Consider the following 18272-nt stretch of genomic DNA (forward strand, 5'->3'; position numbering starts at 1 on the left):
ATATGATCTACATCTTAGACCAGGCTGCTATAGCCAAATTAACTGGGTGACTTGTAAACAACATTTATGTCACAGTTCTGGAGGCTGGAAGTCTAAGATCATGGTACTGGTAGATTTGGTGATTGGTGAGAGCCCAATTGCATCTTTTTGCTGTGTCCAGACTTAGCATAAAGGAAGAGGGAGCTCTCGGGTCTCTTTTATAAGGCCACTAGTTCTGTTCATGAGCGCTCCACTCTCGTGACCTGAACACCTCCGCAAGGCTGCATCTGCTAATACCATCGCATTGAGCAACAGAGTTCAACTACAATTTTTTTTTGGGGGGGGAGAGGCGGCACAAACATTTAGTCCATAGCAGTCTATATTAGAAGGACAATATTTTTTAGTGTACCAGCTGATAGACTGCCTCTGGGTTTCCTAAGAACAGTTTGTTGAACTTAGTCACACGTTGGCTGCTTTTAAATTAATGAGTTATTTTCTTATGCCTAGAGTTGTTCATTCAGGATGCTGCTGCTGCTGCAGAAGACAGGAAACAGTGGGATGCTGGTGCTCCTCGGACTCTGCTGCAGATGATGGCAGCGGCTGATGTCACCTCCACCTGCTCCACCAGGCCTGAGGGTGAATTTAGATCAGTTGGCTTAAATCGCCAGCAAGAGGAGATGAAGGCTCCACATGCAACTAGCGCTCACCATGACCTGATAGTTCTCACTTTCAGTACAATCGCTATAGATTTGGTATCAAATGCCTTTCAAAGATGCTGTTTTGTTTCCTTCACCAGCTTTAGAGAAACTTACTTGCTAATTATCCTACATCAGTGGTCGGCAAACTGTGGCTCGAATGCCACATGTAGCTCTTTGGCCCCTTGAGTTTTTAGCAAAGGCCAGCTTAGGAGTACCCTAATTAAGTTAATAGCAATGTATCTACTTATATAGTTTAAGTTAAAAAATTTTGGCTCTCAAAAGAAATTTCAATCATTGTACTGTTGATATTTGTCTCTGTTGACTAATGAGTTTGGTGACCACTATCCTAGACAATTGACTATGAGAAAGTCAGTGAAGAATGATCCAGAATTCCTCCTTCTTCACAGTGAGAGAGAATATACTACACAAAAAATTGATTTGCCTTCAAATGCTAACCAATAACTTTGCTACACTTTCTTGAAGGTTTTTTTTTAATCAATAAACTTGGAATTAAAATTATAGTTATCCACAAGGTTTAGAGAGTTAACAGTGCAAAGATAACATTTAAAATTGCTTTGTAAACCAATGTGTTATTTAAATGTTAGGAGTGTTTAATATCCGATGAAACTTTCAATCTAAATTCCTCATTTACATTTGAGCTCTGGCATAGTCTTTCCTAGGCTTACAGCAACATCCAGATGTTACCTTTTAGGTGGTAAAAATTTTTATTACTTATTTCCTATGTTCTTGGGGCTAGGGAGGAGCTAAAATGTATAACCATGTTATAAGTTAAAGTATGTAAGTATATCATTTAAATTAATAATTATAAGTCTATGAATTGACATATTTATACTATTACAAAATACTGAATTCATCAATCTGTCAAGAAAAAGCTTGCAAATATACAATTTCATCCATTCTAAGTCAATGATTCAATAAGAGGGACGTCTAATTTAAAATAAGCAAATAGAATAGAGCAAAAAGTGACTCTCCTACCCATCATCTATGTGACAAAGGTGACTAAACTTTTCTGTACCTCAGTTTTCTTACTAATAAGATGAGTGATGGGATGAGGTTGCCTCCAAGGTTCTAACAGCATTCTGTGATTTTATAAAAACGCGAATGAAGAAGCATTTTTTCTTTTTAATAACACAGCCTCCTCTTTAGACGGCCAAGTGATGGTGGCCAGTGGCATTCCAGAAAACAGGAAACGGTGGCGGCAGGAAGCTCCAGACACTTTACTGGGTCTTTTGGCAGCAGCACATCTAACAAGTAGCTCCTTTTCTGCTAAAGAAGGAGAGTTTGGTATGTATTTTATTTTTAAGAACATAACCAGTCCCCTGGGGAAGTCTGTCAAAGACTTGTAAATGCAGAAGGGGGATAAAAGAACCGTTAGCTTGGAGAAAGAGCCTTTTCAGAAGCTGATTTGCTTTGTACAAGCCTGTTCCAAATGCCAAGAACAAAAGACCTGAACTCTGACAAGAGTGGGGTAATTTTGTTTAATGTGATCAGTTGACGACTGATGAAAAGTTAAGTAAAGTAGACTATCATCGGCTTTGTAGATGATGGGATAGTATTGATTAGCTTTAAACTGAGTCAGTTTATTTCTGACAGCTATTTACTGGATTCAAATTATGATTTTATGGGCAATAAAAATACATCTTAATATGTATAATGTTTTGGCTTTTGGGTTTTTGCCTCCAATATTTAGCAAGATTATGCTCGTGTTTAATTTAAGGGAAACCAACCATCATTTTCTAAAGTTTGAGGGAATTCCCATCACAATGGGAATTTCCCTCCTATCAGGTATGCAGGTATATATAAACTGTTAAAAGAGAAGTCGTTGGGGGCAGGAAGATATCAAACAAGAGGCCTCTGCACAGGTGGGACCAGGTGTTGCAGAGATGCAAGCTTGTGGCTGCAAGGCGGCATAGAAACAAACCAGGTAGTAACCGCGGCTGGTGAATGCTCACACCGTTAGAGACCAACACAGAAGTGTATGCAACTCTAAGTTTAATGCAAGCTACCCGATCATCCATGAAGAGGGGGTCTGCCAGCTTGTGAAACCCAGATTTCAGTCTTTGTGAAATCTATGTGAAAAGTGAGATCTTAAACACAAGATGTGAATGAAACAATTTTATAAGTCTAAAAAGTAATATAAGATAAAAAATATATGCTTAGGAATTACTAAAAGAGGTTTTAAGGGTAATAAAACATGTCATTTTATTGGCAACTTTTTCCTTACTATTGGGGTATAAAAATACATCTTATAGAGTTGTTGAGGAGATGCTACATTGTCAAGGAAACAGAATATTGTACTAGTCTGATAATTTTTCCAAGAGAAAAAAAGTTACATTTAAAATAACAACAATAAATCACCATATCCACCAGAAAAGATGAAGTTGTGTGTGTGTTGTATTTTGAGTTTCCTTTGCAGACGTTAATGATTAAAGCTAACAATGAGCTGAAAACTAATTTTCTAGAAACAGTGAAGAATAGGGTGGGCCAATAATGTTGGCAATTCTTAAGTTGTTACAACACATGATTAAAACATATTTTTATACAATCAAAACATCTACTCCCGAAGTGGGGAGTATTTTCTCTTTATCACTGATCCTTTTTCCTCTCACTTTTTCATGTTTTATTGTGGTGCCTACTGGCTTCAGTACAATGCTGAAAATAGTTGGGGTGACAGTTGTTATCCCTGTATTATTTGTTTTAAAACCTTTAAGAGGTTTTGACATTATGTTTGATGTTCATTATATGGTTTTTGGTACATACCCCTCTTCAGGTGTATTGACTGGATGCTTTAATCTCCCTGCCATTTCTTTAACAGTGGGAGCATTAAAACAATGGCTTCCTAAAGAAAATGAAGAGAAGGTGGAAATGGCCTCTGGCATTGAAGAAGATAAGGAACTACCAGAACCAAGATCTCATGATGATGATGTTGATGATGATAATGATGATGATGATGATGATGATGATACGTAAGTAGTCATATCTAGATGCCTAAATGAAAGTAGAAAGTGGAAATACTGTTGTAGATACATAGAAGATAGCCTCAGAAACCTAGCTAAGGAGACCTGGCTTTACTATGTATATAGGTTTGTTTGTGGGCTCACTATTTGTTTCCAATGGCATTGTCCCCTATCTCTGTATTAAGTTCTGTCTTAATTACTGTGGCTTTATCATACCTTTTGATATTTGGTAGGGCTAGTCTCACCTTGTGGTCTCCACATCTTTTTCTTTAAACTTACCTTAGCCATTGTTGCCTTTTATTCAATATGTACATCTTTGCATTCTCTTGTGAAGTGTTATGAAAAACATTGTTGGGATTCTGATAAGAATGACATTACACCCTGGCTGGTTTGGCTCAGTGTCGGCCTGCGGACTCAAGGGTCCCAGTTTCGATTCCAGTCAAGGGCTTGTACTTTGGTTGCGGGCACATCCCCTGTGGGGAATGTACAGGAGGCAGCTGATGTTTCTCTCTCCTCGATGTTTCTAACTCTCTGTCCCTCTCCCTTTCTCTCTGTAAAAAATCAATAAAATATATATTTTTAAAAAAAGAATGACATTACATCTGGTAATTTATGGGAGTTGACACCTTTATGATTATAGATCTTAGCACCTATGAGCATAGTATAGCTCTCCATCTGTTATGTCTTTTTAAAAATATTCTTCAGTATTTTTGTATTTTCTTCATTGTTCAGGTCCACTTAATTTTTTATGTTGTTGCCATTATTAATGGGGTAATTTTTCTCCTGTGTTTTCAATTTGGCTATTGCTAGTGTATATACTACTATTGATGTTGTATGCTGTAACTTTACCAAACTCTCTTATTCTAAAATTTGGAGTACTTTTAATTTTTAAAACTGTATTATAATTTACCTCTTTGTTGTTGTGAATCATCACCCAAGGATATTTTTTTCCATTGATTTTTAGAGAGAGTGGAAGGGAGAAAAAGAGGGTGAGAGAGAAACATCGATGTGAGAGAGTCACATCAATTGGCTACCTCCCACATGCACCCCAACCAAGGCCGGGGAACCTGCAACCAAGGTACATGCCTTTTACTGGAATCGAACCCAGCACCCTTCAGTCCAAAGGCCGATGCTTTATCCACTGAGCAAAACCTGCTAGTGCATAATTTACTTTTAAAAGATGTAAAATATTCATGTGGTTCCAAACTCAAAAGGTAACTCTTTTCATAGTCTGCCTGCTGTCTCTACCTCTGCAACACAATTCCTCTTCCAGAATCACTAACCTAATCTTCTGTGCATACTTCTCCTGCGTAATTCTATTAAAATGTAAGTGAATATGTATCATATTCTTTTTCTTTATATATACACAGTTTCATAGTATACATATTATTGTGAAACTTCTTTTTTCCTTAACCAAGGAAATTCATATTCAAATTCAAATTCAAATTTGTTACCAAATTTATGAATTATTACACAGTTAATAGGTAATAAAATGACATTTCAGGTTAGTTTTAATTAGCTTTTCTTTTATGAATGAGGTTGTCTTCACACATATGCTCAATACCCATCTTTAGTTCTTCCTGTGGACACAATTTATTAAATGGCCTTAACCACTTAAAATTTTTAGGCTATTAACATTGTACTGACTTGTAGAACTTTTTGTATTTTAGAGATATTAGCCTTTTATCTGTTAAAATGTTTTCCCCAATTTTTTTTTTTGCCTTTTGATTTTATTTAGTGGCTTGTGCCATGTAGGAATTTTATGACTTACTTTTCTATTTAGTTAAATATTTTATTCATCTTAAAATTTACTCATATGATACTGTAAAGTGTGGCTCCAACTTACTTTTTTCCAAATAAGTCCTAACTATTCTAACATCATTTACTGAAAATCTTTATTTTTGCTACCACCCAGTGTGTATGTGTGAATATATATATATTCTTCTTCTTCTTCTTCTTCTTCTTTTTTTTTTTTTTTTTTTTTTTTTTTTTTTTAAGAAATCTTGTGGGTCTCTGCAAATCTTACTGGGATTCACTTCATTAGACAAAGGCCAGACCCACAGTCATTTTGAGATAAGCCATACTCAATCTTGGGCTTTTGCTTAGACTACTGAATGACAACACCCTTAATCTTTTTAGAAATCCTACCGTTTGAGAACAGTTTTAAAGAGAATGATTTTGAGATTCATCCTTGTTGTTGTATATTTCAATAGCTCCCTCTTTTTATTGCTAAACCAGAGGCCTGCTGCATGAAATTCATGCACTCAGAGGGGGAGGGCCCTCAGCCTGGACTGCACCCTTTTGCAGTGGGGGAGCCCTCAGGGGATGTCCAACTGATGGTGTAGGCTCGCTCGCCATAGGAAGCAGGCCTAAGCCATCAGTTGGACATCCTTAGCACTGCTGCAGAGGTGGGAGATGCTCCCACTATCGCTATTGTGCTAACCAGCCATGAGCCCGGCTCCTACATTGAGCATCTGCCCTCTGGTGGTCAGTGCATGTCATAGTGACTGGTCATTCTGTTGTTTGGTCTATTTGCATATTAGCCTTTTATTATATAGGATAATGTCTTATTATGAGCAAGAACTCTAATTCAATTTTTTTAAGTAGTTAAAGGGAGGGGCAGAATTTTCAATTGAGCCTAAAGCTAAAATTGTTCTTAGCTCAAAAATCTGCATACCACTGAGACACATCTTGGTGAGGCTCATTCTGAATCCCCACACTGTTCTATTATGTATATAAGTATTGAGAAGCATATTATCTCTTTAGTGAAAGGAACCTTTTGTTATAACTAGAGGCCCAGTGCACAAAATTCATGCATGGGTGGGGGGTGTTGTCCCTCAGCCCAGCCTGTACCCTCTCCAATCTTGGATCCCTCTCACAATCCAGGACTGCTGGCTCCCAACTGCTCACCTGCCTGCCTTTCTGATTGCCCCTAACCACTTCTGCCTGCCAGCCTGATCACTCCCTAACCATTTCCTTGCCACTCTGATTGATGCCTAACTGCTCCCCTGCCAGCCTGTTTACCCCTAACTGCCCTTCCCTATAGCCTGGTCACCCCTAACTGCCCTTGCCTACAGGCCTGGCCACCCCTAACTTCTCTCCCCTGCAGGCCTGGTCACACCCAACTGCTCTTCCCTGCAGACCTGGGTCCCCACCAACTGCCCTTCCCTACAGGCTCGTTTGCCCCAATTTCCTTCCTCTGCAATCCTGGTCACTCCTAACTGCCCTCCCTTGCAGGCTTGATCACCCCCAATTGCCCTCCCTTGCAGGCCTGGTCCCTCCTAACTGCCCTTCCCTGCTGGCCTGATTGCCAACAACTGCCCTCCTTGCACACCTGGTCCCTCCCAACTGCCCTCCCCTGCTGGCCATCTTGTGTGGTGGCCATCTCATGTCCACATGGAGGCAGTTATTTTGTGTGTTGGAGTGATGGTCAATTTGCATATCATTCTTTTATTAGGATTATATAGGATAGAAGTCTGGTGCATGGGTAGGGGCTGGCTGGTTTGCCTTGAAGGGTGTCCCAGATCAGGGTGGGGGTTCCCTTGGGGCATGGAGAAGCCTGGGTAAGGGGCCTGTGGTGGTTCTCAGGCCAACCACGCCTTCCCTGCAACTCTGGTATCTGGGACTTATTTATCTTCCATAATTGAAACTTTGTAGCCTTGAGCAAAGACCTTGGCCAACCAGGGCAGGTGGAAAGCTTGGCTTCCTCCATTGCTGGGGAAACTCAAGCCTCCTGCTCTCTCCGTGGCTGAAGCCATTTTGGTTGGGTTAATTTGCATACTCGCTACTGATTGGCTGGTGGGTGTGGGTTGTGGCATGGTCTACTTGCATATTATGCTTTTATTAGATAGGATGACTAACTTATCTCATGAGTTGTTCTTTGGCTTCAAGCTGGTATCCAGTATTCATGCAGCAACTTCAGCTCTCCCTTGATTCTTCAAAGAATCTTTCCGTTCAATATTTACCTGGAATATCTTTTATTTTATTTTCTCTAAATATATCTAGATTTTTATTAAATAGGAATAGCCCATGGACACAGGCAATAGTCTGGTGAAGGCTTGGGAGAGGTGGGTACAGGGTGGAAGAGATCAATGGGAAAATAAAAAAAAAACTAAAACAAAGGGACATCTGTAACACTTTTAACAATAAAGATATATTTTAAATAAAGGAAAATATCTTAGTTGAAAAGAGTTTTATGTAAAACAATATAAGTAATTACTCTACACTGTACTTTATATTCTCAATTTCTCTCAAAGAGACATTAATTGACCTTATGTTCACTGACTATAGGACTGACCTCTGAGATGCCAATCCAGCACTGACTGCCACTGCTTTTCTCTTCGGGCCTGATCACAGCCCCCTTGGCAGTCAGTGCTGGGTTGATGAGGCTCCTACAGTGCTGGGTTGCCATGGTGACCCAGCACTAACTGCAAGACTGACTTCTGGTGTTCAATCAAGCCTTCAGTCATTTTGGTCATTACAGAACCTGGCTCTTTATATATATATATATACATAGTAATCTATTAATGGATATATCACAATTGATTTATACATTTGCCTGTTGATGGACATTTGGATTGCTTCCAGCTTTATTTACTTTTTTTGTAAATCCTCACCTGAGGATATTTTCCATTGATTTTTAGAGAGTGGAAGGGAGAGGGAGAGACAGGGAGAGACATGTCAATGTGAGAGAGGCACATTGATTGGTTGCCTCCCACACATGCCCTGACCAGGGCAGGGGATCGAGCTCCAACCAAGGCCTTTGACTGGAATCGAACCTGGGACCTTTCAGTCCAGTACTGACGATCTATCCACTGAGACAAACCAGCTAGGGCTGCTTCCATTTTCAGGGCATTATAAAGCTATTAATATAAAATGAAACAGAGTAGTATGTGTGAAATGCTCTAGGTCAGTGACTGGCATATATATTGTAGTAAAGGCTCAATATATGGCTTTTTTGGGGTGTCTTCTCACTTCCCTTTTTACACATTAGATGGGTATTAATAAATACGATAAAAGTTATTGAACACAAGTTCAATTAAACAGAATAATATTCTCTTAATGTTGGTTATCTTTCTTAGAAAAATCAGACTGGTATGCTAAATAATTTATTAACTGGGTGAAAATGCAACTTGCTCACGTAGGGGTGGAGTATGAGAAGGGAAGCTAATTTCTCATATCTATTCTTCAATGTTTTGATATCATGAAGTTGATTTTTACTGTTTATTATTTCAGAAATTTTGAAGAATCTGAAGATGAATTGAGAAATGAAGTAGTAGAATCACTGGGAAAACTCACTACTTCCAAAGAGGAGGGGAACAAAGAAGAGGTTTCCGGTTCCTCTGAGGACACTTAGGAGAAATATGCAGAATTAAGTGAAGGTTTGGAAAATATTTCTACTCCAACTAATGGTACCAAGGAACATCAATAACCAGTCAAAATATACAAGTGTGATTATTGTACTTTTTCTTAAGCAGTAAGATAGTGTAAATTAATCAATGTATCTGGTTGAGTACAAGTCATAAATATTTATCTGTAATAATTAAAGTATAATATGCTAATTAGACCAGACAGCTTCTGGATGTCCTTCTGGATGACCTTTCAGATGAAGCCAGGGCTGTGAGGGCTGAGGCAAGTCACCGCAGCTGCGAGGGCAGAGCCTCTTGCACGAATTTTGTGCATCGGGTCTCTAGTTTATTTTAAGGCTTTCCCAGTAATCCCAAGAATTTACTAATTTTTGTCTCTAAATGTAAACAGTAGACTTTTTTGAGTGTAGAAACTAATATTTTTATTTTAAAATTTCTGTTTAGAAATCTTGCAGATAATATATGGGGTAGGCAGAGTAATGTGCTTACCCCCTTCCCAAATGTGAATATATTATGTTAAATGCAAAAGGAAATTAAAGTTGCAGATGGAATTAAAGTTGCTAATGAGCTGACCTTAAAATAGGAAGGTTTTCTTGGGTTATCCAGGTGTGCCCAATCCTATATAATAAAAGCCTAATTGTCCCCGTGGGCAGTCCTTTGACCAGGAGTTTAACTGGGAGACAGAAAGTTTGGCGGCTCACTGTGATGTGCGCTGACCACCAGGGGGCGGCGAGGAACATGGCAGGTGTCAGCAACACAGCGCTGGCAGCAGGTGGCAGTGGAGGCGCTGCCAGCCTGATTGGGCCCCGACAAGAGTGAGACCAAGGCGGGATGGTGGAGCAGGTGAGCAGGTGGCGCCAGGCCAAGGCAGGTGCCAATGGCCCTGCAGACAGTGACCAGTGGTGGTGGCAGCGGGTGGGTCTTCCATCCGTCTCCCAGGCTCTGAGGGAGCTGAGTTGGGGACCTGGCCCCAATCCATTGCCCTGCAGATGGTGACCAGCAGCTGCCAGCCCTGATCACCTGATGGAAACTGCGAGTGGAGGCAACCAACCTCCCACAGTGCTGGCTATCTGAGGGTGAGGGTGACAGAGGAGGTGCGGTGAGAATGCAGGGTGCCCACTGAACTCACTCTCATTTTCCCTGTTACCCTCCCCTGGGATGCCTGGGCTACTGGGGAAGCCCCCACACTCAGGTGCTGGGTGCCCACGAGGAGCTCACCCTGCACCCGTGTGGCCTCTTTCGGGTGAGCCAGGCTGCAGCCACCGGGACCTCAGGGGCTGGTTGGGCTCCCTGGGGGTTTGCACAGGAGCCGGTCTATGCGGTCGGCTGGGAGAGAGCACGCTGCCCACCCGGCTTCCAAGTGGCACCACTGAGTGGCCCAGAGGCTCAGGCTGTGCCCTGGCCTGCAGCCATGCTCACGATATCTCCATGTGGGGACTCAGGTGCTATGGCTCAGGCAGAGCAGGTGCACAGGGGCCCAGGTGCTGCCCAGGACAAAGAGGTCAGCTGGGACCTGCCCATCTACATCAGATGCTCACTGGCCAGGCCTAGGCATCATAGCCTTGCATGAATTTTGTGCACTGGGCCTCTAGTGTATCATAAATCTTTACAAATGGAAGAGGGAGACAGTAGAATCAGAGTTGGCAGTGTGAGAGGGAAGTGGCCTCATGCTGCTGGCTTTGAAGATAGAGGGAAAGGCAAAAGCAAAGGAAGCGGGCAGCCTCTAGAAACCCAGACAGGCAAGGAAAGGGATCCTCCCCCAAAGCTCTGCCAACACCTTGATTTTAGCAGTGAACCCACTTTGGAACTCTAAGTAAGATAATAAATGTGCGTTGTTTTAACTTGATTTATGGTGATGTTAAGACAGCAATAGAAAGCAAATCAAACTCATTTAAAATAATGAATCTGCCATTTAATAAAACTGATTTTGAAATTTCTTGTTATATTGAATACACTTGTTTGAAGTTGATGTTGATATGGGAGTTAAGGCAATTGAGCAAGGAGGGGAATAAGACATGCCTTTAATTATACATCATATAATCATTTTATCATGTCATATTGAATTATTTTCTGTTAGTTTCAAATGTATAGGTTATAAACTCTTATAATGGTCTCTTTATATGTAGTACTTAGCATAGTGCCAGAAATGTTTCTTAAATGAGTAAATAAATGCTAATACAATTTCCTCAGTAAGACTAAACTTTTTGTCAGGAAAGGACAAATTTTGGTATTGAACATGTGCTTGTATTGAACATAATAGATATTGTTGATTTATCTGCCTCAATAGAGGGTTCATTTATTTTTTTTCTTAATCCTTATCTGAGGATATTTTTTCCATTGATTTCTCTTGTCTTGTTTTATTTTTTCCATTGATATTTTTTCATTGATTTTTAGGGAAAGTGGAAGAGAGAGGGAAAGACAGAGAGAGACATCAATATGAGAGAAACACATCGATTGGTTGCCTCCTGTACACACTTTGCCCAGGGCCGGAGTAGGGTGGAGCCTACAAGCGAGGTATGTGCCCTCCACTAGAATAGAATCTGGGGCCTTTTGGTCTGCAGACTGATGCACTATCTACTGAGAAAACTGGCTAGGGCTCCATTGACTTTTTAGAGAGAGTGTAAAGGAGAAAGGAGGAAAGAGAAATACAGACATGAAAAACTCATCAATTGATTGCTTTTCGAATGCACCCCAATCAGAGCTGGGGATGGAACCTACAACCCAGGTATGTGTCCTTGACTGGAAATCAAACCTGCAACCCTTTTGGTGTGCAAGCCAACAATCTAATCACTGAACAACACTGGCCAGGACAGGGCTGTTCTATTCCTAAGTGGTAGAATTCTGCCAGAAATATCTGCCCTATAATAAAAATAAAACCCAAATTGCACACTGATACATTGCTGAACCAAGAAAACAAAGATGAGGAGAGGTTGGTCTGATTATTTCTAAGGTCTACTTAGTACTTCCATTTGTTATAACTTTATTAACTACTAGAGGCCCAGTACCTGAAATTTGTTCATGGGGGGAGGGGGGGAGTATCCCTCAGCCCAGCCTGCATCCTCTCCAATCTGGGACCCCTCGAGGGATGTCCGACTGCCTGGTAGGATCGGGCCTAAATGGGCAGTTGGACATCCCTTTCACAATCCAAAACCGCTGGTTCCCAACTGCTCGCCTGCCTGCCTGCCTGATTGCCCCTAACCACTTCTACATATCAGCCTGATCACCCCCTAACCACTCCCATGCCAGCCTGATCAATGCCTAACTGCTTCCCTGCCAGCCTGTTTGCCCCTAACTGCTCTCCCCTGCAGCCCTAGTCACTTCTAATTGCCCTCCCCTACCAGCCTGGCCACCCCTAACTGCCCTCCCCTGCAGGCCTGGTCCCCCTGGCATCTGCTCTCCTCAGCAGGTTTGGTCCCCCCCAACTGCCCTCCCCTGCTGGCCATCTTGTGTCCACATGGGGCAGCCATCTTGTGTGTTGTTGTGATGGTTAATCTGCATATTACTATTCTATTTATCTTCTATAATTGAAACTTTGTAGCCTTGAATGGAGGCCTGGGTTGGTCAGGGTATGTGGAAAGCTTGGCTTACTCCATTGCCAGGGAAACCTAAGCCTCCTGCTTGCTCTGTGGCCACAGCCATCTTGGTTGGGTTAATTTGCATACTTGATCCTAATTGGCTTGTGGGCGTGGCAGAGGTATGGCCAAACAAAGATGAGGAGAGGTTGGTCTACTTAGTACTTCCATTTGTTGTAACTTTATTAACTACTAGAGGCCCTGTAATACGGTAGTAATAGAAATTTGTGCACTGGGCTAGGGGGTTGTCCCTCAGCCCAGCCTGCACCCTCTCCAATCTGGGATCCCTCTCACAATCCAGGACTGCTGGCTTCCAACTGCTCACCTGCCTGCCTACCTGATTGCCCTTAGCCACTTCTGCCTATCAGCCTGATCACCCCTAACTACTTCCATGCCAGCCTGATTGATGCCTAACTGCTCCTCTGCCAGCCTGTTTGCCCCCAACTTCCCTCCTCTGCTGGCCTGGTAACCCCTACCTGCACTCCCCTGCAGATTTGATTGCCTCCAACTGCCCTTCCTTGTAGGCCTGGTGCCTCCCAACTGCCCTCCCCTGCTGGCCATCTTGTGTCCAAATGGGGACAGCCATCTTTGACCACATCGGGGCAGCTATTGTGTGTTGGAATGATGGTCAATCTGCATATTGCTCTTTTATTAGATAGGATAGAGGCCTGGTGCACAGGTGGGGGCCAGCTGGTTTGCCCTTAAGGGTTTTCCTGGATCAGAGTGGGGGTTCCTTTGGGGCATGGAGCAGCCTGAGCAAGGGGCCTGTGGTGGTTTGCAGGCTGGCCACGCCCCCTGGCGATCCAAGCAGAGGCCCTGGTATCTGGAATTTGTTTACCTTCTACAATTGAAACTGTAGCCTGGAGCGGAGCCAAGTCTGCTCACTCTGTGGTTGGCAGCCATTTCTGTTGGAGTTTATTATCCTTCTATAATTGAAACTTTGTATCATTGAATGGAGGCCTAGGCCAGCAAGAGCAGGCGGAAAGTTTGGCTTCCTGTTGCCTGGGAAACCCAAGCCTCCCTCCTGCTCTGTGGCTGTAGCCATCTTGATTGGGCTTATTTGCATACTCACTCTGATTGGCTGGTGAGCAAAGTGGAGTGATGGTTAATTTGCATCTTAATGTTTTATTATGTACTGTAGGGAATGCATGTATCAGGCTTCCTCTAGCTGTGAAATGTGTGTCTTTTTTTTCTCTTTTTTCTTTTTTTTTACACTCAGTCATTTTTATTAGACAGGGCAGAGGCAGTAAAGCAGAGACACAGACAGCCCAAGCTTTCATTTCATTTTATTATTATTATTTCTACTGTCTTCCAAAGGGGAGTTTAAGGTCAAAAGAGTTTCAGGTGTCATCAAAATCTGGATAAGCTCCTTATTTTTTGGTACAAGATTTAGCATATCGAGACCTGGGTGAATCAAGGTCCTATTTGTTCCTCATTCCAAGCACATGGATTAAGAAATCAGTTCTGATAAGAGGATCCTACCAGTGCCCTCAGGCTTAGCTGATAAGAATTAAAAGAATGTCCTTGTGCCTTCTCAGGCAGCTCTCTACATCTCACCTTTTACTAATTAAAATAAAATTTAAACATCAATAATAGGGCTCTAAAATTAAAAACAATTGCAAACAATGCCAATGCAAAAACTAAACTACATACATGTTATTTTCAAAACTTGAATGTCAAGAGCAAAACTCTGGCTACTAAATAGATAATAACAACAATGCCAATGCAAAACAACAAAATGAGAAATCAGAATTATGGGCATATTAATATTTTTAGCTACTAAATGAGTCTCTTTTGTTGCTGGTGTAGATTTACTCAGAGTCCTTGGACTTGCTGCACAAGACTTTGCAGAAGACTGGAAGCTAACAGATGCTCGCATGAGCAGGAACATGATTAAAGAAGTAGCTTCCACTTCAGCCTTTAATTTCTTCAGATGACTCCATGTTGGCACCTCAGTCCCTTGCGTAGCCTTCAGTTTTCTTCTCCCACTTTGCTGTCGTCTGGGCAACTCTGTCCTTTTGGGTGAAGGGACACAGGAGCTTCTCTGAGTCCATTGTGATGACGGACATAACACTCTGGTACCCGAATTGGCTGCATTGCTCTTTTCTTTCATTTTCAACCCAGGGTTCGACCCCACAACACTCTGGGCCTGGCTGCTGCTCTGGGCCTGGCTGCTGCTGCTCCAGGCTTGGATGCTCCGGGCCTGGCTGCTTTGGGCCTGGCTGCTCCGGGATATGTGTCAGTCTTTATGCCTTTATTTTCCTGGTGATGCTTGAAGGGACTATTTTTTTATATTTGGCATATAGAGTTATTGATTCTACCCTTTTAGGGAGAGTGCTCAGTATGGTCATATCATGATGTTGGGAATATTGAAAACTTTCTCACCATTGTATTAATTTCAAACTAGGTAACACCTATCCTGAGGGATTGGAGCAGGGCAGGGCTCGCCTGGGCAAGTGGCTGTGATGTTCTTGGTCTCTGATCATTCTGGTATTCCACCATTTTGGTTGCTGGACTTTTATTATAATAGGATAAGAATATTAAGTTTGCTCCAAGGACAACATGCTTGGCTAAAGTCTCCTTTAGGTATTAGCCACCAAGCCTGATTATCATTCATTCTAAGATTTTGAGCTCTTTGCTGTAAATTAGGAAGCATTCATTGTGAAGAATATGCATATCTGCAAGGTTTGTCAACCTGCTTCAGCCTCTAATTCACCTTACCCATCTTACACACACCATTACCTAACTAATAGTGTTCTAGAGACAGTTTTGATTGCTTTTCTCTGCTTTTAGGCTTGGTTGCATCTGTATATTGAAACTATTGATCAAACCTGCATATTTTTTAGAATACATTTTATTAGAAAAATCATAAATTATATTTATGTATGATAAATATCACACTGATCACTCTTTAAATGGTACCTATAGGTATATCAAGCCTTAACTTCCCTTCTAAGTGTCTGATAACATTCATATAGTCTAAGCGAGTACATAGCACTAGAGCATTAGAACTGATCCTTCTCCAACACCAAAGGAGGCCTTAGATTTAGGGCATGAAAGAGGAAAAAGAGGCAGCATAGGGACAGTGGGAGGTAGGGTAAATTTTAGGGTATAAGTGATTCTAGGATTTGTATAACTTCTTGTGGTTTAACACAAGTGTGGGGAGGAAGAACCTTTCTTCTACCTTTTAATTATCAGACCTCTATCTGTTTATCTACTAATTAAATCTATGGAAGAAAGATCAGCAAGAGACCAAATTTATTTACATACATGTATGGTAATCCTACACACAGGAGCGGTTGAGAGACAAAAAGGGAAAGTGAAGTAGACATGGCATTCTGAGTCCAGGATGCAGTCAGGCACCCTGGAGCTCCAGAGAGAGGAGGTCATTTGTAGGACAGATGTTCAGTAATTAGAAGTGTGCCCAGCCCTATGAACAGATCATAAAAGGTTATTATGGTCAAGGCCCCAAATTAAATTATTTAAGGAAGAAGTAAAAATTTCTCGTGAGCCTGAAGGGTTTCAATTGCCTCCATCCTAACATAATTCACATACCACAGTGGCACACCTTGGGGAGTTCTGTTCTGAACCCTTCAGTAGTAACTTTTTTGCACCTACTAACAGATTTAGCACAGACATACTCTCATTTATTTATTCATATAAAAGTTCTCAAGTTTAAGGTACATTTACATATTTAAACTAATATTCTGAAAGCACTGATAATCATACTGGTCCCTATTTCATAATTTCATCTATAAGATGCTTTTGTAAAATACCCTAATCATTATTAAAATAAAGTATATGAAGCTCTGCTTCACAGAAATGTCTGAAATATTCATTTTAAAAAAGTTATTAAAAAAAGATGCTAACCTATTCTTGGATACAAGAGACAAGATGGTTTTGTTTTGCCATAAAATTCTTTAAAATTTTTTTTCTTGGCAGTGAAGCTTGAAATATTAGATAATAAATAACAACATTGGGAGACTACATGAGGGATATATAAATGTACCACACTGGAAAAAGTATCCAAGATGACGAAAATCACTCCTTTAAGTCATATTTAGATACAAAGAACATGCACAACTGGAAATAGGAATGTGATTAACTACAGCTGTGGGTTCAAAAGATAGCCCACTCAAAAGCAACATTTTATAGGAATAGTCATTCCGACTTTCTCCAGAAAGTAGCTGACATATTGTTTTGACATTGTCATGATATCAATCATTCTGAAAAACAACACATTAGGACAAGCATGTCAAACTCGTGGCCCATGGGCCACATGCAACCCACAATGAATATTTTTGTGGCCCAGCCAATATAATTGTATGTAAGAAATGTTTTAATAAATTTAAATAAATTAAAAAAATAAACTTCATAACTTAATTTTTACAATATCCAGTTATACATAATTACTAATAATGTTCGCTAATGACTAATTACTATAATCATGCTACATTCATTTCCCTTACCTGCCTTATGCACAGGTTCACCATTTCTCTCCACTAGTACTAGCAGCGAATATTTTAGCAGCCAATTGCCATATCAATAGTCTTGGACTAACTTATTTGGTGTAACAGGAAATATTTCACATTTGAAGAAGAAAAAATGGGTTTACTTGCATTATGCTTATTAATTTGGGCAGTTATTCAGTGTCTGGTAAGTTAATATTCAAGAAAAAATATTAATTTTTATTAAAATGTTCTATTATTTTATGTTAATGATTATTAATTTTTTCAGCCCTTTGATTCAGCATGTCTCTATCGAAATAAACCTACATTTCTATAAAAATTGAAACTTTTGTTTCTTTGGCCTATGTTAGCCTTTGAGTTTGACATTTGCATTAGGAACATCAAAGTAACCATATATGAAATTTACATTTTCTAATGTTTGTGATAAAAATTGTTTTAAAGAAACAAGTTTAAAAATGTTTTATGGAATTTCAGAATCCTTTCTTACTTACTATATCCTCTATTTATGTTCGATTTCAATTTCTTTGTCTTTGTCCCATGATTTTCTTTGGGCGGAAGGGAAGGCTGAGTGGACAATGGTATGAATCCTACCTCAAAGCCTAGGTGTGACTGTTGAACCTCAGGGAAGGCAGGGAAGGGTGGGCAGGAAGAGATCAACCAATGCACGTGTATGCATATATGCATAACCCATGGACACAGACAATGGGATGGTGAGGGTCTATGGGTGAGAGAGGGCAGGAGTGGGCTGGAAGTGGTTAATGGGGGGAAAAGGAGGACCTATGTAATACTTTCAACAATAAAGATTTTAAAAAAAAAGACTAGGTGTAACATACAAGAAAGCACTAGGCTGGGGACACCCAGGTTATCATCCCGATTTTGTCATTTAACAGCTTTGTGATACTGAAGGAGTCTAAATTCTTTAAACTGCTCTTGACTGTAAAATTGAAAAGAAAAGAAAACTGGACTAGAGAATTTATAGCATTCCTTCCAGCTCTAATTTCTAACAGCCTTTCTTTTCTAAATTGAATAATCTCCCAACACAAAGCTTTGTTGGTGTGTCAGAACATCCTGGGACTTGGACTTGCTGACTTTTGATCTGATAGTAGATGGCCTGCAGACAAATCAACAATGTAATTGGGAGTAGATAATAAAATGGCTGGATCTACGAATGGAGAGAGGACTGAAAAGGAAAAACATCCCTCTTTAACAT

At 40.7% G+C, this 18272-nt stretch overlaps 1 protein-coding gene across 3 annotated transcripts in view; it reads left to right on the forward strand.

Annotated features, from left to right (window-relative positions):
• The window catches only part of NEK5 (NIMA related kinase 5), a 73938-nt gene extending 63529 nt beyond the window's left edge, over nucleotides 1-10409 (forward strand). Inside the window, exons 19-22 of one of the 3 annotated variants that reach the window (XM_036456499.2) lie at nucleotides 487-615; nucleotides 1845-1982; nucleotides 3514-3664; nucleotides 8891-10409. In XM_036456499.2, coding sequence (XP_036312392.1) covers nucleotides 487-615; nucleotides 1845-1982; nucleotides 3514-3664; nucleotides 8891-9011 — 539 coding nt within the window. In that variant the 3' untranslated portion in view covers nucleotides 9012-10409. Of the gene's footprint in view, nucleotides 1-486; nucleotides 616-1832; nucleotides 1983-3513; nucleotides 3665-8890 lie in introns of all 3 variants that reach the window. The other 2 variants (XM_036456502.2, XM_045588641.1) reach the window with 2 other exon arrangements.
• Nucleotides 10410-18272: the final 7863 nt, after the last annotated feature.

The sequence above is a fragment of the Pipistrellus kuhlii genome, unplaced genomic scaffold (genome assembly GCF_014108245.1).
Source record: "Pipistrellus kuhlii isolate mPipKuh1 unplaced genomic scaffold, mPipKuh1.p scaffold_m20_p_3, whole genome shotgun sequence".
NCBI classification, from domain to species: Eukaryota; Metazoa; Chordata; class Mammalia; order Chiroptera; family Vespertilionidae; genus Pipistrellus; species Pipistrellus kuhlii.